Raw genomic sequence first — 22,587 nt, 5'->3', positions numbered from 1 at the left:
TGAGGCAACGGTTAAAGTAATTGGACCAGAATCTTCTAACTCAAAGCTCCAGAAATGAAAGGTGATACTAGTGCTATGTTGTCTAGAAATACCTAGCATGGCCATTACCACTTTTCTAACATTAGTATCAATAACACACATCAACCTTTATCAAATCCTTTAAAATATCCTAACTACTCTCAGTATGTAAGCCAAAGGCCAAGACTAAGACTTAGCATCCTGCTTACCACATGATCTGAATCTACTACTCCTATCCAGTATTGTTCTATTCTGAAACTTGTTTTCATACCTCTTTCTCCCCAACATACTTCAGTGCTCTATCTAGAGTGCAAGTAGACACCGGCAGCTTGGGAAGGGTTCACTGTCCACGGGATTTGTTTATCTACCACCTAGTCAGGACAAAACAAAATCCACCTGACCTGAAAATTACACTCCAGATTGGCAGCTAAGTAGTTGGTGGAATCTATTTCTGCTGATTTTGGTTAGTATTCTGTCTTAATTTGATAGTCTATGGCTAAATGATTAAAAACAAAACCCTAATCGACGAAACTTTCCTTCATTTGAAAAAAAGGCACTGCTGTCCTGGCCAGGATGGCTCAGTTGGTTGGAGTGTCATCAGGCAACCAAAAAATTGCAAGTTTGATTCCTAGTCAGGGCACACACCTGGGTTGTGGCAACCAATTGATGCTTCTTTCTCACGTCAGTGTTTCTCTCTCCCCCTCTCCTCCCTTCCCCTCTCTTTAAAAGTCCTTGGGTGAGGATTTTAAAAAAAGGTACTAAAAAAATTTAGTATATCAGCTTTAAGCACTAGAAACTTTTCCTCATAGAAACTCTTCTCTAATAGTCATTTATACTGTTCAATAGAATGAAACATAGAAGAATTCAAGAATAGAGTTTGTTTGCTCACAATACATAGTCAAAATTAATATTATACAGGTGGTTGTCTCGAAAATGTCTGAAACCCAATTGTATTTTTATCATCTACTAAGAGACACTATTAAATATAAAAACAGAAAAGAAACATAAGCTTTGGAAAAGGTAGACTTTTAATAACTGCTTTTATCACCAGGTTAAGTCATGCAGTTACAAAGTAGTTAGAAATTTCTGATAGGGTATTAATTGTTAAAGAAAAAAGCTCATTCTTACATAAATAATATCTTAGCACTTCATTGGGACGCTACTATTCAAAAGGCCCTGGCAAAATACAACACTCTGGCCCAGGTTGTTTTCAGGCTGCTGCTAATGAAGCTGTGTGTATAATGTGAGGCCCCTGAGCAAAGACACAAAGTTGGGACAAGTGGGGCCATTAAGGGCAACACTCAGAGACGCCAGTCAGATTCCAAAGAGGGAGCCCAAGTGTTTTTTTTCCTGGGACACTCTATTTGAATCATTGTGTGATCAGTCAACACAGATTTTCAAAAGAGAACAATTAACATGATGATGAGGTTACTGCATTCTTTGGACTATATGTCATAATTGCGGTTAGTAAATTCCAACAGTCTTAACAAAAATAGCTTCCATCATTTGCTATTCAATGATTACGTATGAAGATAACTTAATTTGCCACTGGCCTTTTTGTTTTGCTGGACAATATACTATTGATAAGCTATAAATGATATTGTCTTATGTTATAAAAATACTAGCTTTTTTCATTCATTATGTTTATAGGCATTCACTGCTTGAGTCATGGTTAGGCTTATTAAGTGATTAAAGGCAATTTTATTACAACAGAATGTACTTAATTTAATCTAAAAGAATAGAGAAACAGCTTTTATTTTTGTTTGCAATCTATAGAGTTTTTTTGCTGATATAAAATGCCAATGACTCACTTGAGGACCATGCTATCTCCTGAAAGTGCCACAAACCTGCTTCTTAAACCTGTCAAAGTTACAGCACGTCTCAGACTTGTCCAGGGCTGAAGCAACAAGCTGCTGACCACTCTTTGACTATAGGTGCTTTCCTGGCCAAAGCACAGTGGGGAAGCAGCTGTGAAGCAAGGCAGTGTAGCCAGACAGAGAGACTTTTTATTTAAAGGCAAAATACCCAAATGTCTCTCTGGCATTTATTGGCAGCTTTGTACATAATTCCCTAACCTTAATTTCTTTTTTCTTAAGGGGCTTATTTGGATTGACTTGTTGAGAATGGTGTACATTATCTTGATAAGTAATGAGAGAAAGAGATCTCTGTGGTTACATGTAAACTTGTGATAGGTCTACAGATGAAGAGGGGAAGAGGGCAGTGAAGAAGTCAGCTACAATCCATCTATGTGAAGGTCACACCGGCTTCATTGTACACCCTGAAGACTTTCTCAATGGCATTGACATAGGCAGCTGTTCTCAGGTCCAATCCCAGGTTATACTTCATGGCTGTGCGCATGATTTGCTGAAATGAAATAGAAAAAACAAACAAACAAACAAACAAACAAACCCAGTGAATACCACCCCAACTCGAGCATCCAGGCCATGAACACACACACACAAGCACATATGGGCCAGGGACAAGTTACTTGCCAACATTCAGTGCAGGACTTTGGAAGCCAAGGAAACTACTTAGGAAATAGAGGACAATTCTCTGGAATTAAATAAACCACTATCTAGGTAGCAGGAAGAAGTTGCTGTTTAAAATTTTAGGTATGGGCTGTCTCTATGTGCTTTAGACAATCTGTTATGTGGAGTGAATTCACTTGATACACTTTGTGATAATTTAAACAAACCAAGGAGGAGGTGAGGAAAATGTTCTGGAGTTAGCAGTGATGGCTACACAGGTGAGTGAGTGTATTCAAGGCTGCTAAACTGTACACTTTAAAAGGGTAACATTTAATTGGGTATGTAAATTACATCTCAAAAGGTTAACAACAACAAATACCTTCTTAATATCTGTTTGTGCTATTTCAACTTAAAGCAAAGTGCGTAGAATTTGAATTCCAAAAGAAATTAAGAAAACTAGATTTAAACTGTGTGTAAGGACTTGAAATAAGGATCTAGTGGTCAAAAAACCTTTTATTTATATCCAATTCTATTGTGAGGTAGCTCCCTATAGCTATAATGGAGTGTATACTGAGTTGCAGCCCACTTTGGTTGACTACTTCATATTTAGCTAACTACCAAACATCACCCCCTCCTAACTTGGTATTATTATTTATTTCCATATGCCTGGTGAACACAACAAAGATCCTAAAAAGACTGCTCATCATCTAAGACTGAAAAAGCATGTATTTTGCTACACACACACAAGGGACATGTAAACAGACAGTGGTTTTCCATTGCTGCACATGCAATCATAATCTGTGCTTTTGCATACAAAATCTGGTGGCTAAGAAGATGGGCTGCCCTTCATGTCACTAGCAGAAACACAAACAGCATGTGCACACATACCCGGGCTGAGCGCTCCATAGTGTAAGCTAAACCAGAGTGCACGATGTCTTTCTCGGATGCCCCCTATTAGGAAAAAGAACATAAATTTATAAGATCCTACAGGGTAAAAAAATGATCACAGAAAAGTATGAACAAAGAAAAATGAGGGCAAGTCCTGAGATCAGCACTGGCCTCCCAAGATGCAGCTGTACCACAGCAATGGGTTCCATTGTTCACGTCGCAGGGCACACACCTCCAGTCCTCAATATGGCACAGAAAGGCATCTATCTGCTCACCTCAATAGTAGCTTTGGAGTAGGATCCTGACTCTATATTCAGCAGTGTCACCAAATTTTGAAGCTGGATGAATGTTAGCAGTGCTAATTAACCCCCTAATTCTACTGATGAGGGAACTGTTGACCACAGAAACTGGTCAAGTTTATGAACAGCTATTTTTAGGGCTGGGATACAACTCAGGGCCTTTGACCACCAAGCCAGCTCATCTCTTTCCTATGCCAATTATCTCTATAAGTCAATTTGTTTCAATAGGTTTCTTTATTTGTGTTTTAGAATGCTTTCTAAAATTTTAGGACAATTAACTATCACCACCATTCCTAATAGGACATATTTAGCTATCAAACACATATCCTGATATGCCAGATAACTTAAAAAGTGGGTCACCACAATAGGCTATCTATGCTGAACTTCATTCAATTAACACTCTACTCAATTAAGAAGGTATATTTCTGCCATTGCTGGTGTGGATTAAGTGCGGGCCTATGAACCAAGAAACATCTGGGTTAGTCTTTCTTTTGTTCTACCAAGTTAGGAAGAGGAAAAAAATCTTGCTTCACAGGTGGAACACTGCTGTTTCCCTGATTCAATCATCCATCCACCAAATTTACTGAGAGAGAACCTGCTATGTGTTAGACACTGGGGACACAGCAGAAAACAATAATGAAAATTCTCTGTTTTCATGGAGTTTATATTTTGATGGGAAGAGGTAGAATACACTTGGGACTTAAAACTATAAGGTTGGGTGAAATCATCAAAATTTTCAACTGGCTGGACAGGCAGTTGGTTAGAACATCATCCCTATATGCCAGGGTTGCAAGTTCAACCCTCAGTCACGAAACATACAAGAATAAACCAATGAATATGCATAAGTAAGTGGAACACCAAATCAATGTTTTGTAAACCCTCTCAAATCAACATACTAAAAACAAATTTTTTGAATTCAAACAGAGAACTGGTTCAGAAACAAAGTCCCTCCAACGTTAAACAAGTGGAGAGCTGACCAGGATAGTTGGTAAAGCAGGGAGAAAACCAGGTGAGTGTGGTATCCTGGAAGGTAAGAAAAGAAGATGTTATAATTCAGGAGGGACTGATCACTGTGACAACAGCTGCGGACAGGTGAAGGAAGACAAAGAATGAGAAATGACCATTGGATTTGAAGGGGCTGATGTCACTGGTTATCTTGACAAGAACAGTTTCAGTGGAGTGACGGGCATTAAGAGTAAGCTCAAGTATAGAAGAACTTGGCACGGAGTATATACAACTCTTAAGAAGGTTTGCTCTAAGGGAAATAAAAATGGCAAGACCTGGAAGAGGAAGGAAGATTAAGATTTGTATTTTTTAAGACAGCATATGGTACACTGACAGAAATGGCTGAACAGAGGGAGGACTAATGATACAGAAGAGTGGGGAAGATTTTCTTGAACTGTGCATTTTGTAAGTTGAAAACAGGCCATCCAATGACCTGAGCAAGACTTGGGCTCAGATGGAAGTACAGAGAGTTCATCTGTAACAAGAGCAGAGATGACATAAGAGAGGGCACGGATACCAGGAGCTGGGTGTATGGGGAAGTTCTCTGACTGCTTCACAGTTTTCTCTGAGAACATATACCAGGTCATGAGTTGCAGTGCAGGAGAGATAGGAGAAAATATAATATTCATTCAGGAGAATGAGAAAATAAATGGAACAAGGGAAAATAGTACAACTGCTAGGCAGCTCTAAGAGCCTACTTGAGGTTACTGGTTAGGATCAAACAGTCAGCAAGGCCTCCAGCTAGTGAGGTACAGGCATGGAGGGGCAGAGATCCAGATTTTTATCAGGGTTCAGGTGTGAATAAGGGGTATGATGAAGCAGAAATAGACTAGGGAGTCATTGTGGTGACAGAATATGGAATTTAAGTTAGAGAAGAAGACAACTGAAGACAATGGGGGTCAATAAGAGACAGTAAAAAGATGGTAAGATTAGTGATTAGGTCCTAGAAGGGCTAGAATACTGCTGGAGAAGGGAGAAGTAGAGAAGAGCTGGAAAAGAACACTTTATTATAAGACTCCTATAATAGGTAAGAGGTGGAGAAATAGCACTAAAGTCTAAAATTAGAAGCACTGAAAGCATTTGAAAATTGGGAGATCAATATATTGGGCAAATATTATTTTAAAGGATAAAAGGAAAATCACCATAGTTATTTTCCTAACTAATTAGCTGCCCTCTTTCTGTACTCCCTCTGGAGGTTTCAATCTGAGTGATTGGTATGTGCCAGGCAGGTGCTAAGACATGGGGTGACCACTGGGAGGAGAAAGAAGTTCAGTGAAGAGCAGCAGCAGTCCTTCCAAAGCACTGTAGTTATTGGTGATGGAAGGATGTATGCAGAGGGCACTTTCAGGGAAGGCCTCAAGATGCGGTGATATCTAAGCAAGAAGGGGGTTAGGGCATTTTAGACAGAGGGACCAGAACTAACAGAGACTTGCCTCTGGGAAAGAGGAAGATTCATTTAGGAGAACAGTTAGTACCCAGGGTGGCAAAGCATCTTCAAAACTAAACCCTTAACTTTCCCACATGGTTCAATACAGTAGAGCGATTTCAACTGGCGTGCTGCAAGAATTTTTAAAACATGCAATACCTGACTATTTAGTCAGGGACCACTGACCTCTTCCCTCAGTCTACCAAATAATAAAAATAACAATACCCAACAATAGCCATCCAGTGTGAATTAATCAAAATTATACCTTTTGGGGGGTTAGGTTGGCAAAAAATGTATTTTTTTGTATGCTGCATAATTTTAGTAATTAGATGAAACAGGACGAAAATCACTGATATAGTCTTGTTATTTTCCATGACTATGTCATTTCATAAGATATAATTTAACCATTTTCTTGCCATATATATCAAAATGAATTTTAAAAACTGCACATAGAGTTTCAATGACATCATCTTGCCTGGAGCCATTCCTCTCCTTTAGAATTATCTTCTTAGAATAAATTCCCAGAGGGGATGTTATTACATCTAAGGGTAGAAACACTTTAATAATGCTTCAATTTTTTCCAAAGAGCCATGTACCAATCTGCATTGTTATCAGAATAAAGATACAATTGCTTCACCACAGACATGGTGAGTATAAGATGCATTAATTGTTTTTGCTAGTTTAATACATTAATTTGTATTTTTTAACAGTGAGGTTAAACATTTTTCTAGGCCTATTTCCTCTGACTTTGTTTCCCATATCTTCTGCCACTTACTGGTGAAGAAATTCTATTTGTGATGTGTACGCATTATCAATATAACGTGTCAACAGTTAATTAACATCAGATACCCTTTCTAATTTGTTTTAACTCTTATTTGTATTTATATAGCAATTATAACTTTTCAATATAGTTCTATCGAATGTTTACTTTTCAATTCTTTTTTTTTCTCAGAAGCTTAAAAGAACTTAATATAATATAGCTCTTAAAACACATAATTCTTTACAACTACATTAGAATCACTTGGTTGAGTCATCTGTATTGCAAAAGCCAAAAAGAGAACCATTTTATTTATTTTGCTCTAGGATTCTTACTCCATTTTTAGAACGTAGTGAAAGAGGAAGGCATAAAGCATATACAAGTCGTACAATAACTATCATGTTGACCAGAGCTTGTCAGCTTAGCCTACTTGACCTGAGTCTAAAGGGAGCAGGCAGTGTGTGTTAAATGAAACTCTGTCATGAGCACACTCACCGATATCCTGTCCTGGAACTCTGCTGTGGGCACAACAGGGATAGTTCCACCGTGCTTTCCAAACTTTCTTTCCAGACTCTCTTGAACAGACACTATGAAAAGCCAAGATATAAAGATAAAACACTGCTAATAGAAAAAAAAAATAAAGTTGAACCAAAATTTGTCCAAAACTATACCCATGACCCCAAATCCAAGAGTCTTAGAACCTTTCAACACTAAATGACATGAAAGGGTTAATTGTTTAAAAGGAACAAAGCACTTGGCCAAATTCCTATATAAATGTGAATTTAGGTCACTGCTTTGTTTCCATAACACCCATTACCAGGGTTTTTCCTTGGCTCTTAAAAAAAGAAATTGCTGAGGGAAAAAGAAAAGGAACTAGATGGATCGCTTCACCCAGATCCTGAGTGGGCTGAGTGAAGGAGCTCAGTTGGAGGTCTTGGTCTTATTTCAGCTTGATGAAAATTCTGTTAACTCTGGAGCCTACTTTAGTTAAAGAAAAACACTACTCTCATCAGAAGACTGAAATATTCTTGTCACTAAATGGTCCTTTATTAAGAGCAACCAGAGACAAAAATGGGATGCGCATCACCAGAAGTTCATGGTTTAAAATGATACTCTTTCTATTACTAACTTGTAGGTTATGTTCTTGGAATATTATACCACAGAATATTTGAATATAAATCTATTTAAGAGAGCTAATATACTGACTATCTATAAAGAAATTGTATATTTTTGGTCTAAGACTCAAGACAAAATATAAATTTTCTGTACTTAAGTTAAATTCTTTAGGATTACAAAAGGAAACTAGTCTTAAATTTAAGCTTTTCCATCCTTCTAAGCTGGCCCATAAGATTATTTATTTTTGGAGACCAATTTCATCAGAACTTACTGAGCAAGTGGTAGTTAGAGTCCCTTTCATATTTGAAGGTCAAACGGCCATAGCTGACATGATTTAGGTTCTTTAGCCATTCAAAGTAAGACACTGTCACTCCTCCAGCATTCAGGTAGAGATCTGGAATAACCATAATGTTCCTCTCCAGAAAAATCTTATCAGCTTCTGGAGTTGTTGGTCCATTGGCACCTTCAGCAATGATCTGTAAGAGAGTCAGGAACATAGAAAAATACCAATGCCACCACCAAATCTCCTTCACTGAGCTCAAAAGATGTGCATTTTTGGGTAGGGAGTTGTAGGGAAGGGTAATTTGAGTTTAAATCAAATAATAAGTCATTTTGCTCTAAAGTATATAAAACTATTTTTCACCTATTTCTATAACTACTTTTTGCAAGTTTAGTTTAAGAGAAAACCCATGGTGATAGTTGCACAACTCCAAATATACTAAAAGGCATTAAAAATTGTATACTTGGGTGAATTGTATGGTATGTGCATTATATCTCAATAAGTGCTTTAAAAAAAAGTATACCCAATGAGCATCTTTCTGTGACCTTCAATGTCATCCATATTGGTAAGGTTGAACCCAGTCTCCATTCCGTTTTTACCTTGGCTTTGATTCTGGGTGCATTGGACTTGGTCAGCTGCTTCTCACTGGCAGCAGGGATTAGTATATCACAGTCGGCCTCTAAGATGCTCCCTTCATAAAGCTTTGCCTTGGGGAAGCCCAGGATTGATCCATGTTGCTGTAATTGATTGAAAATCGGAATTAACAACTGCACTAGAGTTTCAATGCTTATGTTCAGTGCCTTTGATATGAAGACAAAGTCATCTTCAAAGCAAAGGAAATAAATTTAAATAAAACTCACTGCAACTTTACAATATTCAGTGTAGTTATTAAACTGTTCATATATTAGGTTAACACACCAATTTGAAGTCTTCCAGTTCCTTTGGGTCAATACCATCTGGATTCCATATGCTCCCATCAGATTCACCAACACCAACACATTTAGCACCAAAGCGATGCAAATATCTCATCGAGTGCAGGCCCACATTACCAAATCCCTGTAAAGAACAATTATATATGACACAAAAAATCAAATTCCTACCACAGATAGATGGTAAGAGTCATATTCTGACCAATGCACCTGACATTCTGTTAAAAGTAATTCTCAAAATCCTTTGGCCAAAAGAAACAATGAACTAAATGGCCTCTCTTCAACAATAAATTTCTATGTTTAAAAATGTGGGACCAAACCCTTTGTTATCTGTTACAACAAGTCCTGAAGAAGTTTAGTTTAGCTTTGTAAACTTATAAAGAAATGACAGTGGCGTCAATCATACCACCCAGATCCTTGGTCCTTGAGATCAGATTCCTGTCCTGTGGTTATAAAAAGGTAAGTCACTAACTGGGAGAAATACAAATTCTATTTTCAAGCAGCACTCAACTTAATTCCTCTAGGTTAAATAATCAAATACCAATCAAATCCTTTACCCCTAATAGTTTAGGACACTTACCCTTCTAGATACAATTTCAATTCAAACACTGATCAAAAGAAGTTGGTGATAGTTTCACAGAAGGGGGGGGGGCACCTGAAAATCCCCTCAGAACTTATTTATAAAAAGTTGTGTATTTTATTTTTACATATTCAAACTTCAGTCCCTTTCAAAGTACTCTCCATCTGATGCAATACACCTACCGAGACTTTTTTTTTCACTGCTCAAAATGGTTTTTAAATTTGTTGATTTTGATGCCTTTTAGTTCTGCCATTTTTTGTTTCTTCTCTTCCACATCAGCAAAATGTTTCCCTTTGAGGACTTTTTTCATCCAGGGAAACAAAAAAGTCACTTGGGGTGAGACTGGAAGAATAGAGAGGGTGGGGCATGGGTGTCAAGCCACTTTTTGGTCAAAAACTGCTCAGTGCAGTGTGGGCACGTGTTGAAAGATCGTCTTCAAAAAAATAATTCACTGAAGCTGAACACAGCTTCCCACATCAATGCCAGCTGTACACTGATACAGATGGGTTCCTAGAACACTCACCTAATGGGGGAAGCCTGTATTACAAGAGGCTTGCCCTCCAGAAGGTAATTCTACTTTTTGGAGGGCCCCCCTCATATGCATCCGAGATAAACAACCATTCTAAAACCTTCAAGATTCAAAAGAATCAAATCTTTAAAATTGTGAATCTAGAAACATTGAACAACTTACTTTACATATATCAGTTATTCTTTAAGAAACAATATTTTTTACCTGAACAACAAATGTTTTATCCCCAAATCCTGGTGTCATTCCTAAAATGCTCATGTAAGAAGCTTCATTGATGAAGTTTTCAATCCCATGGAAAACTCCCCGGCCGGTAGCAGAGATCCGTCCATGGATTCCACCCTGACTTATGGGCTTACCAGTGACACAGGCATGGGCATTAATATCCTATGTGAGAAAGTCAAAACTTCAATGATAAAATCTTAAGGAGAATTTCATATAACAAACCAATGTCATGAAGGATTGGAGTCAGAACACATTCTCATCAGGAGGTGTTTAATGGACACTTTCATCAAGAGGGACATGCTTCACTTTTCAAGATTTCTGTTCCTAGAAAATGTGTACAAGTACAGTATGTTCTCCAATGGGAGAAACAGGGTGTTTACAACTTTAACACCACATAGGTACAAATAACAATGTCACAAAAATAGATAGTTCATCTTAAAACTATTATTCTTTCAATACATACTTACCCCCTCTAAATCAGGGTACACCCTACCCTTAAGTGTGTTAAAATCTCCATTAAGATTTGAGTATGTCACCAAAACAGAGCTTATGGTGGTGTTCTTGAATGGGAAGACTCAGTGTTGTAAAGATATTTTTCTGTCAAACTAATTTACAAATTCAATAAAATACCACTTAAAAAAGGCTTTAAGCCCTGGCCGGTATGGCTCAATGGACTGAGTGCTGACCTGTAAACCAAAGCATTGCCGGTTCAATTCCCAGTGAGGGCACATGCCTGGGTTGTAGGCCAGGTCCCCAGTGAGGAGCAAACAAGAGGCCACCACACATTGATATTTCTCTCCCTCTCTTTCTCTCTCCTCTCCCCTCTGTCTAAAAATAAAATAAAATCTTTAAAAAAAAGGCTTTAAAAGAAAATACTCAAGTTCACCTAAAAAAGTGGGTCAGCAAAAGTAGTCAAGCAAAAACAAAACAAAAAACCCCCATAAACCCAACAAAAACCTAACCAACCAGAAAAACCCCAAACAAACAAACAAAAAAAACACAACAAAGTAATTAGGGGGTGTTGGGGCAATTTGGAATACCTACCAAAATACAAATACCCACCAATCACAAAATTCTACTCTAGGAATTTTTTTTTTTTTGGTATATTTAGTATGGTATCATTTAGGTTAAAAAAAAAAAAGTATATGTGGGTAGGACAGAGGCCCACAGAATACCTCTGGTGTCAGTGGTTCAGTCTGGGAAGTGAAATGGAAGGGCAACAGTCTTTACCACCAGCTTTTTGCATATATTCTTATTCAGAAACAACTATAATTAGGAAAAAGGTGAAAAGGTTTCAGAGGCCTTCCCTTTCATGGTATCAAATACACCATAAACTGTAGCAACTGGTGCAGAACAAATTGATTAGTGAGACAGGAGAAATTAGAGACAGTTCTATTATATATATAGGAAATCTATATAAAATGAAGAAAGCATTGTACATGAGTAGCTAAAGCTCGTAACTATTTAATAAACTTATAGCAAGTTGCTATCCATGTGAAACAAGATCAAGTGCCTTGCTTCACACCTTATCCCCAAGTTCCGATATATGTCTTAGCTAGGTTGAATTAAAAAGCAATTTGGTGTTTTCGATATTGTTTAAGTATTTTTACAGAGATGACCAAGAACTGTATTATTCGTATACTTACCAAAAGAATAAAATTAAGTTAAAATAAGCAGTCTAATAAAGCGATTTACAGAATTAGTAGTTTTCCCACAGTTGTTTTTTCCATGAATAATTAACACTTATGAATACAGAAATGCAAACCTAGTGCCAAGTGCTTTTAAACAGTGGAAATGCAAATGCTGGAGCTGACAGCAGTCCTCTGCGAGGTCAGGCATGGTGCCAGCACCCAGCTCCCCAGCATACCCAAGTGTCCTGGAAGCCCAGGGAGGAGAATGAACTCTCCCTACAACACTGGCTCTTCCAGGTGGGGCTAGACCAAAGGAGCTGCGTGGGTTAGGTTCACATCTGGAAATAAGTAACAAAAACCATGGCTTCCTGAAGTCCTGATTTTGAATTTCTTATCATTTGAAGAAGAAAAAGTCTTTACCAGTGTAGTCCAAGGTTTTAGCTGCCGGAGTGCCACAAAGCTTTCTTTTGCTGTCACCATTGAGAATGAGCTATGAATAACAATATACTTGCCTACTACTTTGTATTCTTTAATCTAGCGTCTTGCTTAAAAAGAACAAAAGAACAAGAGTCCATACCCAGAGCTCGCTGAATGTAAAAGGTGACATGGAAAAACATCCTTTCTGGGAAATCAAAATTCTTTGAAGTGTCTCATACTGCTCTGTTTTACTTCAGGGGATGTGTGCAATTGACACAATGTGGTATTTATAAAGTTTATTTTTTTGTGCTTACTAAGGGCTGGGTACTACTTTAAGTGCACTGTATTTTTATTATTGATTTAATTCTCATGACTCTCTCATAAGTACTATTATTGTTGCCATTTTACAGATGAGGAAACTGAGGTACCTGCCATGGGTCACAGAGCTGGTGTGCAAAGGAGCCTATTCCAGAATCCAGGCTTATGCCCATGCTCCCGCCACAGACTGCACTTTTCAGGAAATGAGACTGAGCTGCAAATTCCTCCACTGGGTGCCACAGCATCCTTCTTCCCCCTCAAGATGAAAAATATTCCTCCTCTTCTCCAAGGCCGATCTTTCCTTTAGGCCCTTAAAAAGTTGTCTAGGCCTTTATTTTTATTCCCTTGGAAGATTTTGCTACATCTACCATCCTATATTTCTCTTACATCACCTATGTCTCGCACCAATGAATTTGAGGCCCAAAGCCAGTCAAATGCTAAAGGAACAACAGAAATCTTTTTCTTTGGACAATAGCCATCTTTCTAGTTGTCTTCCTTCTGCTTTTCTCCAGTGCATTTTCCTTAAAGCGGAAGCTGCTCTTCATGCCCTACTTCCCTCTCTTAACTCACCCTTGCAGTTTGGCTCCCAACTCACTGCCCTGAGGATAAGCCCGTTGCTGAACTGGTCTCTCTTCAGAAACTTTCTCCCTCCCTGAACACCCACAACACACAGCCCTCAGTGCTTCTCATTCTTTTACAATTGAGTGCTTTCTTCCCTTAAATCATTCTTCAATCTGACCATTTCTCTCCATTGCTAGGGCAAGCTAACACCACCTCTCTTTCTGGGATCCTGCCCCCCAACAATCCTAGTCTCTGTCACACACAGAGTGAATCTTAAAATGTACACTCAGCTGTGTCACACACCTGCTCACAATTAGTGTGTCATCAGTTTCCCTCTGTTTATGGGACAAAGATACAAGTCCTGTTGTCACCGATAGGGTGGTCATCTGGTCTAATCCTCCTCTGCTGGTTTCTCTTGAGCCCTACAATCTCTCTCTACTCTCATTACCATGGTCTTCTCTCAAGTTTACCTCTTTTGCATATCTGAACCTTTACCCAGGTGCTTCCTCCTGCCTGTAACCTTTGTCCTGCCCTTCCCCTGGTTGATGTCTACTCATCTTCAAAGAAGCCTTTTCTAATCTTACCTCCAAAGAATTGATGAGGATCCCATTATTCTTTCCAGAGCATCGAAACTTCTAGTATCCATCCCAATTGTACTGAACACCTTGCTTATACTTAGCCTTGTACATAGTAGGTTCTGTGCATATATTTCAAATGGATGTTTTTTTCAATTCCATTTCTCTTCCTCCCACTTAAATGTTTGCTTCTCAGGGTTTTATCCTTTTAGAGACAGACTTCTTGTGTTCTGTATTAGAGGCACCACTTCTGCTCTGTCCCCACACTCAAGTCCTTTTGGTTCTCTCTGAGTATTATCCTGTTCCTTGATCCCACACATCCTATCCAGTCTGGCTGAGTCTATCTCTGCCAGGTGCCAATGCTTCTCCCCAGCCCCTATGGTTCTTGGGCTATGAAGGAGTTTATCTCTTTGCTCTAGTACAGCCTAACATCCCCAAAGGATGGGTCAGCATCAAAGGTTCTACTCTAAAGCGTACAACAAAACACCAGGGTTTAATATTTCTGTCCTGGTCCACTTACCTCTTCACTATCTTATAACCTTTCTAAATATGTCTTACCTTCAGACAATCCCTATATTCAAATTCCATCCATTTTCAAGGTCTAGTTCAAATACCTCCTTCAGGAAACCTTGTTTCAGAAACTATAACTCTAACATTGTATCACACTATCTCCATACCTTATTTGCTTATGTATCTTCATTTCTCTTTAAATCAAAGCTCTTAAGGAAAAAGTCAGAAATGAAAGACTCTTTATTTCTTTTCTAGTGTCTTAGGACAGCATATTGCCCAGGTAGGTGATCCTTCTCTGAAGGTCCCACCCCAGCACCCATGATAACGTGGCATCTAAGAAAAAGCTCAATCAACGTTTACTACATTTATAAGAACAGAGAGAGAAGTAAAATAACATGCAAATCAAGATATTATTAAAGGGGAGGTGATAAACCCAGTGGATTCTCTATTTTCACATATAATATAAATTGTCATTTCTCAGAGATAGCAAATGAAGCTTTAGGCCTTTTGGTGGGTGCTTACATAGTGCCCTATGGTGCTTGCATAGGTGTCAGCAATCCAGGACATCTCCCGTTCGCCTGTGCTCATGTCTGGGGCAGGCACGTCAATGCCAGGACCTGGGGGCATAGGGAAAGGATACTGAACCAGTTTTGAAGATAAACTCATGTCAAACACAAAGATCCTTGTAATTCTCTGTAACAGAGCCACCATGGTTAGAAAACTTTAGATTTCATTTAGGTAACTAACTGAAGTCAAAGAAATGTTTATTGTATGTATTAAGTGTTTCACTTCCGAATTTATACATCCACAGTATTACATGGAACTTTCTCCCACTGGCATTTACTTGGAAGACAGCTATGCACAGACATAAACGACTCCATAAGACTCTGTATATGTAAGCATAGACAAATCAATTCAGCCTGTTTAACCTCAATTTCTTAAACTGCAATCAGAGATAACAATACTATCATGCCCTGACAAATATGATTGCTACGGTTAGAGAGTATATGTGTATGAAGTAACATACCCCTTACTGGGGATGTATACCCTCCTCAGCATATAGAAAAAGAAGGAAGGAAAAAAGACACATTGATGAAGCAATTGTGTAAGCCCCATATTACTTTTACCCATAACAGAATGCCGCTTTGACTATTATCCAAAGCTTTACTCAGTGTATATAAAGTTTTAGGCCCTGGCTTTTAATTTCTCAGATCACAGTCAACTAAAAAGTTGGAGGATAACAAGTTAGCTCAAAGCAGCAACAGGTACCATTGATAATACACTACTGATGGCCATAGTGAGATTCAGATAAAAACGTGTTAATGATGCTCACTCAAATCTGTAAAGGCAGAAACACGTAGAAATACTTCTATCAAATGTAGTGAGAATAAAAGGATGATGTATGCCCATGTAAATGACTTGGCATCATCACCAAAACAGACATGAGGAAATATGTAAGTCTCACATAACATATATATATATATGTTTCCACTTATATAACTCTATATATGTATAATATTTATGCATATATTTCCATGTGCATATATGTGTGTACTTTGGAAAAAGATGCATAAACTTGTTCACGATATTTGGATTTCAACCTTATTATACAGTTGAAACACATTGTTTCATATCCTTACAAAAAGAAAAACACAACTTGGTAAAACTATTAAGGCTCCCCCAAAATAAAGTTTGTTCTAAGAACTCAAGTTTTATCTTTTTTTAAATTTAAAAATGTTTTATTTATTTATTTTTAGAGAGAGAGGAAGACAGACAGAGAAACATTGGTGTGAAAGATGTTGATCAGTAGCTTCTCCCACGCACCCAACTGGTGACCTGGACTGCAACCCAGGGATGTGCCCTGACTGGGAAGTAAACCTTTTGGTTTGCAGGCCAGCACTCAGTCCAGTGGTGAGCCACACCACTCAGGGCTCAAGTTTTTCCTATAATTTTTACTTTTTAACCAGCAATATAAGGTACATTTTAATATTCTTATATATTTCAGGGGCCAAGGTCCTAGACACTGGACTTTTTTTGTACAAGTTATGATATAATGGACACAGAACCGGCATAAGACAACTTTGAAATGGTCAAGGTTTGCTTTTTATACTCCAGCCCACCTCCCCTACCCAATCTATAACTCTATGCCCTTATACCTTTTTGTAGGCATCTTAGAAATCTCATGAAGTCTAACTCTCCAAACCCAATCATTACCCGATACAACCCTCCTACTTGAAGGATTAATGGCATATTCTAGTCTCACCCTCTGACAAAAGGGCTCTACTGAAGGCATTAGGGTATTTTTTTTAACAAAGTTTATGAAGCAAACGATTATAAACTTAACAGTTTATAAGGATGGTATCTAAACTCACACAACAGAATTAATGCCAATCTTTTACGAACTTTATCCTGTGGAACAATATTCCTCAGAATAGCATCAAAAGGAATAAAGTACTTATGAACAAACTTTGAAAAAGGAGTGTAAGACTTGTACACTGAAAACTACAAAATATCACTGAAAGAAATTAAAGACCTAAAGAAATGGGGAGACATTCAGTGTTCATGGACTAGAACACTTAATATGGTTACAGGGGAGTCAGAAAATAACAGAGAAATAACATCAATTCCACCGGTTTGCCCAGTAATAGTTCTGTGCCCTGGAAGGAGAAAAAGAAATCCTTTTGCTTCTGTCTTGTTCTACAAAGATTTCTAGGCCTAGAGGTCTAGTTTAGTGGCACTGTGGGTTGATGAAGAATGAGGTTTCTGCAAATAAGCAAAGAAGTCAAATTGCTGGTCCATAAGCTTTCAATGTTTCAATGAATCAGTTTTTAACCTTTGGAGCTCTAAGATACTTGTCGATATAAAGAAAATTAAGCTGAATAATACTCTTGAGTAATGGGCAATAAACACAACTGAATCAAGTATGAAGCCACTCAAGGCTATTAAATACTTTGAGATGTAAAAGAAGAAGAAATATGCTATAAAAAATTATGAAGGCTACTAACAGACTGAACATGAATCTTAAGTTCACAGGAACTTGTCAACAGTGGGGGAAATACTGGGGAAGAAAAACACAGGGGCAGGAAAAGAGAAGTAGATTTTCTTTTCCATGTTAGTCCTCTTTAGTTTAATTATATTAAGAAAAAAAATATTCTACCTAGTAATGTGGTTTATTTTTTAAAACAAATCAGAATATTTCTAGAGTAAGAAATACATAGAAAGACTCAGTGCTTGAAAATTAAAAGACTGATGAATACTTATACATCAGAAAAGAATATTCCTATCTCACCAAAAGAACACATGACACAAATAGTAATTAATATGATACAAAAATATCAACCAAATTAAGATCAGTACCTTCAGAAATTTAGTCTGGCAAAAGCTCCTAGTAACAAACAATAAGAATCTCAGGAATCTGCAAAATCAGTTAGTGATGGCAGAGTGAGCCATTAGCATGAGCTGCCCCACTTCTCTGCCTGTGCCCACTGCTTTGAAGGCAAAGGCATGTTTAACCCTCCAATTCCAAAGGTATCAGATTTCTCACTGCTATCAGAACAATAGGATGTGTAAAACTGCTTTTTACATACTAAAAAATATTATATAACACAGGTATTATTTAGTTCCTAAAATATGGCCTTGGTCTTTCTGGAAGTTGCAACAGGATTGTACAGTGTTATTATAGTGACCAAGAACCATTACTATGTATAAGGAGAAGAGGTGGGTGTGACCTCTCTTGGTATCCACATTGCATACTGCGCCCCTGAACTTTTCTAGTAGGGATATATCATAAATACATCTAGGTATCTCACCATATTTATCACAGAACCCAGGTTCTCAAAGTAAAAAGGGTAACTCTGTCCATTTATGTATAAGTAAAAGCAGGGGTTAAAATTAATAAATCAGGTACTTTTCAGATAGTCCCATTCTATGGGGAAACCTACATGGAAACACATACCAATAAACCCCTTCTTAGCCAGTTCCATGGTGAACCTTCTTGTGATCTTTTCCAATTCATTATCCTGTAAAGAAAAAATAAATAAAAACAAAATCAATGAAAAGAACTTTAACAGAAAAGCCACTTGTAGAGAAAATTAGTTGCATCATATTTCTATTTATAGGGCACTTTGATACATTTTCTTGGTCTCGGAGCAACCCATAAAGCATGCATTTCCATTTTAAAGATAAGAAAATAGACTTTCGGCCAAGATGGAGGCATAATTAGACACACTGTGCCTCCTTGCACAACCAAAAGGGAGGCAACAATTTAAAAACAAAAAGCTACTGGAACTGACAGAAAATCAAACTGTATGGAAGTCCAATAACCAAGGAGTTCAAGAGGACACTTTATCCAGACTGGTAGGAGGGGCGGGCTCACAGCAAGGGGGCGACTGGCAGACCCAGTGAGGTGGTGGATTGTGGAATGGGGTGCAGCATGCACAGTGGTTAGTGGATTGGGTGGTCCCACATTCAAACTCAGATAAACCAGGCAAAACTGGGTAGTGGGACTGACCGCACAACCCTGGGTCCCAGAGCAGAGAAATAAAGCCTCAAACCACTGATGGAAAACACCTGTGGGGGTTGAGGTGCCGGGAGAAACCCCTAGCCTCACAGGAGAATTCGTTGGAGAGACCCATATGGTTCCAGAACATACACAAGCCAACCCACACAGGAATCAGCACCAGAAGGGCCCACTTTGCTTGTGGGAAGTGGGGGAAGTGACTGAAATCCAGCAGAGAGCAGAGCAAGCACCACTGTTCCATCTCAGATCCCTTTCCCACATATAGTGTCACAACCCAGCAACCCAGGTTAACCTGCCCTGGTCAATATCTAAGGCTCCACCCTTCACTACGTAACATGCGCATTGATACAAAAAAAAAAAAAAGGCCCCAATGAAAGAACAAATGAAAGCTCCAGAAAAACTACAACTAAATGATGAAGAGATAGCCAACCTATCAGATGCACAGTTAGAAACACTGGTAACCAGGATGCTCACAGAATTGGTTGAATTTGGTCACAAATTAGATGAAAAACTGAAGGCTACACTAAGTGAAGTAAAGGAAAATGTACAGGGAGCCAACAGCGAAGGGAAGGAAACTGGGACTCAAATCAATGGTATGGTCCAGAAGAAAGAAAGAAACACAAATCAGAAAAGAAGGAAAAAACAAGAATTCAAAAAAAAATGAGGAAAGGCTTAGGAACCTCCAGGACATCTTTAAACATTCCAACATCCAAATTATAGGGGTACCAGAAGGAGAAGAGGAAAAGTTATTTGAACAAATAATAAAGGAGAACTTCCCCAATCTGGCAAAGGAAACAGACTTCCAGGAAATCCAGGAAGGCCAGAGAGTCCCAAAGAAGTTAGACCCAAGGAGGAACACACCAAAGCACATCATAATTACATTACCCAAGGTTAAAGATAAGGAGAGAATCCTAGAATCAGCAAGAGAAAAGGAAGCAGTTACCTACAAAGAAGTTCCCATAAGACTGTCAGCTGATTTTTCAAAGGAGACCTTACAGACAAGAAGGGGCTGGAAAGAAATATTCCAAGTCATGAAAGGCAAGGATGGACCTACATCCAAGATTGCTCTCAATCATCCAGCAAAGCTTTCATTTAGAATGGAAGAGCAGATAAAGTGCTTCTCAGATAAGGTCAAGTTAAAGGAGCTCATCATCACCAAGCCCTTATTTTATGAAATGTTAAAGGGACTTATCTAAGAAAAAGAAGATAAAAAATATGTATGGTAAAATGACAGCAAACTCACAATTATTAACAACCACACCTAAAACAAAAACAAAAACAAACTAAGCAAACAACTAGAACAGGAACAGAATCACAGAAATGGAAATCACATGGAGGGTTATCAACAGGGAAATGGGAGGGGGAGAGAGGGGGAAGAGGTACAGAGAATAAGTAGCATAGACGATACATTGAAAATAGACAGGGGGAGGGTAAGAACAGTATGGAAAATGTAGAAGCCAAAGAACTTGTATGTATGACACATGGACATGAACTAAAGGCGGGGGCATGTGGGTGGGAGGGAGTATGAAGGGTGGAGGAGAGTGAAGGGGGGGGAAAATGGGACAACTGTAACAGCATTATCAATAAAATATATTAAAAAATAGAAATAAAAAATAAAGTAAAAAAATTTAAAAAATAAAGATAAAATAAAGAGATCAGAAATTAGGTTATACAAACAACAGAGTAGAAAGGACTCAAATCCCAGTTCCTGTTCTCTTTACTAATGTAAGACCCTACGAGCAATCCCTATTTCTCAAAAGAGACTTTACAGGCAAGAAGGGGCTGGAAAGAAGTATTCTAAGTCATGAAAAGCATGATTATGGTAAGATTTCATTTAAAGAGAAAGTTTTTAAAAGAATAAAATCATATATACTTATTATATTTGTATATAGATGTTAATTTGGTACTATAAAACACAGCACCAATTAGCTTAATTATTTTGGAACTAATAAATAAGATTTTTACCAGATTAATTAAGATACTTGCTACTAGAATCTTGAGATCCTGACACAAAAATCTCAGTCACTATAATTTATAAACATGTATATAACTGCCTAAGAATATGAAGGTATTAATCACCTTCTAACCAAGTAAGAAAATAAAAAAGGACACTGATGTTAAACAGGTGACCTTTTATACGGCAAACATTCAATGAGTTAATTATTTACTTGTTTTTCCATTCTTTTTAAAAGCAATAGAGACCATTAATCTCACAGGTGTGGGAGATACACAGACACCTAGTAATTTCAAATCCTTTGGATATGTAACACATGCACAAATGTCATTTTGATACTTACAGTATAGTTTTTGGGATTGATCTTAACACCAGCTTTGGCACCCCCAAATGGCACATCTGAAATAGAAGGCTGGAAGTTGTTATTCCATGTAAAGGATTATAAATCCTTTATATTTATAATTAAAAAGGAAGAAAGCACTATGCAATATTATAAAAATGTGTGATGCCTTAAACTTTCATTACAGAAAATTCAAGCAATAAATCCATACTGATCTCTTCTAAAATGCTGTACTTTAAAATTCTAGTAAACAGAAATTATAAGCCTAGGCAAGTTACGATGTATATTTAATCAGTGTAGTCTTCTACTTCTGAAAGTAAAAGCAAATTTATTTTCCTTCTATGATGATTTGGTCTTATGTACAGAACATAAAAAAGGGCTTTAAACAAAGGTTTACATTAAAAAAATTCAACTAGTTACTATAAAAAGTGCCCCATTTAAAAGACTAAATCTTAACACTAATTGAAAAATGATGTAAGCCTTAAACTGTGAAACAAACAAAAAATCAGTTCTGATAGTTTATTCTCTAACATATTAAAAGTTACCTTATATATAAACATATTTCCCCAAAGAATTCTTATTAGGTAACAACAAAGGAAATCACTTACCAACTACTGCACACTTATATGTCATCAGAGAAGCCAAAGCTTTTACTTCATCTACACTCACATCAGTGCTGTATCGAATACCTGGTAGTGTTCAAAAAAGGGGAGGAATGTGAGAAAGAAGGGGATGCATTTAGAACATCCTTCTGACAGGTTAAAAAAATGCTATAAATTGAAAATGTCCACATTTTGTATGTTGTACACTCTGGTTACTTCTAAGAACACTCAAAGTAGCCATGCAGAAAGAACTATAGGATGAGCACTGGATTTTAAGTATTCTGATAGCTAAGAGAAAAAAGACTGGTGTTGAAGTCCAGGTTTTGCTTTCTGGCAGGAGTAGCTAAGAGCATCAAATAGAGTTCCTGGGGATTCAAAGAGAAATAAGGACTAGTCCTGTCCTTCAGAAACTTATAACCCAATGAGAAGTAATAGCAACTATAATTTCACAAGAAAATTACCTTCAAATGAAGGTTTTTTAATATTTTTATGAAGGCAACCACCTCAGCAAAGGCTGCATTTTTCTTTTATTGACATTTTTTGGGTTGGGTAATTTGATAGCAGGGAGCTTAAGAATTTTGCTTTCTGATAACACAGATATGGGCAAATGGATAGTCAATGAGTTCGACAGATTCGACTTGGA

General features: G+C 37.7%; 1 protein-coding gene across 1 annotated transcript in view; it reads right to left on the bottom strand.

The window, feature by feature from the left end:
* Window positions 1-1,028: 1,028 nt before the first annotated feature.
* Window positions 1,029-22,587, bottom strand: part of GLUD1 (glutamate dehydrogenase 1) — a 37,542-nt gene continuing 15,983 nt past the window's right edge. Inside the window, exons 2-12 of the mRNA XM_028511643.1 lie at window positions 21,951-22,031; window positions 21,346-21,401; window positions 18,485-18,548; window positions 15,052-15,146; window positions 10,500-10,679; window positions 9,176-9,313; window positions 8,857-8,994; window positions 8,249-8,453; window positions 7,357-7,448; window positions 3,375-3,437; window positions 1,029-2,382 (exon numbers count right to left, since the gene is read on the bottom strand). Of these exons, the coding sequence (XP_028367444.1) occupies window positions 2,263-2,382; window positions 3,375-3,437; window positions 7,357-7,448; window positions 8,249-8,453; window positions 8,857-8,994; window positions 9,176-9,313; window positions 10,500-10,679; window positions 15,052-15,146; window positions 18,485-18,548; window positions 21,346-21,401; window positions 21,951-22,031 (1,232 nt within the window). The 3' untranslated portion in view covers window positions 1,029-2,262. The remainder of the gene's footprint in view (window positions 2,383-3,374; window positions 3,438-7,356; window positions 7,449-8,248; window positions 8,454-8,856; window positions 8,995-9,175; window positions 9,314-10,499; window positions 10,680-15,051; window positions 15,147-18,484; window positions 18,549-21,345; window positions 21,402-21,950; window positions 22,032-22,587) is intronic.

Source organism: Phyllostomus discolor, chromosome 5 (genome assembly GCF_004126475.2).
Source record: "Phyllostomus discolor isolate MPI-MPIP mPhyDis1 chromosome 5, mPhyDis1.pri.v3, whole genome shotgun sequence".
Taxonomy (NCBI): domain Eukaryota; kingdom Metazoa; phylum Chordata; class Mammalia; order Chiroptera; family Phyllostomidae; genus Phyllostomus; species Phyllostomus discolor.
The sequence above is the reverse complement of the archived record's forward strand: the minus strand, read 5'-3'. Positions and strand labels throughout refer to the sequence as shown.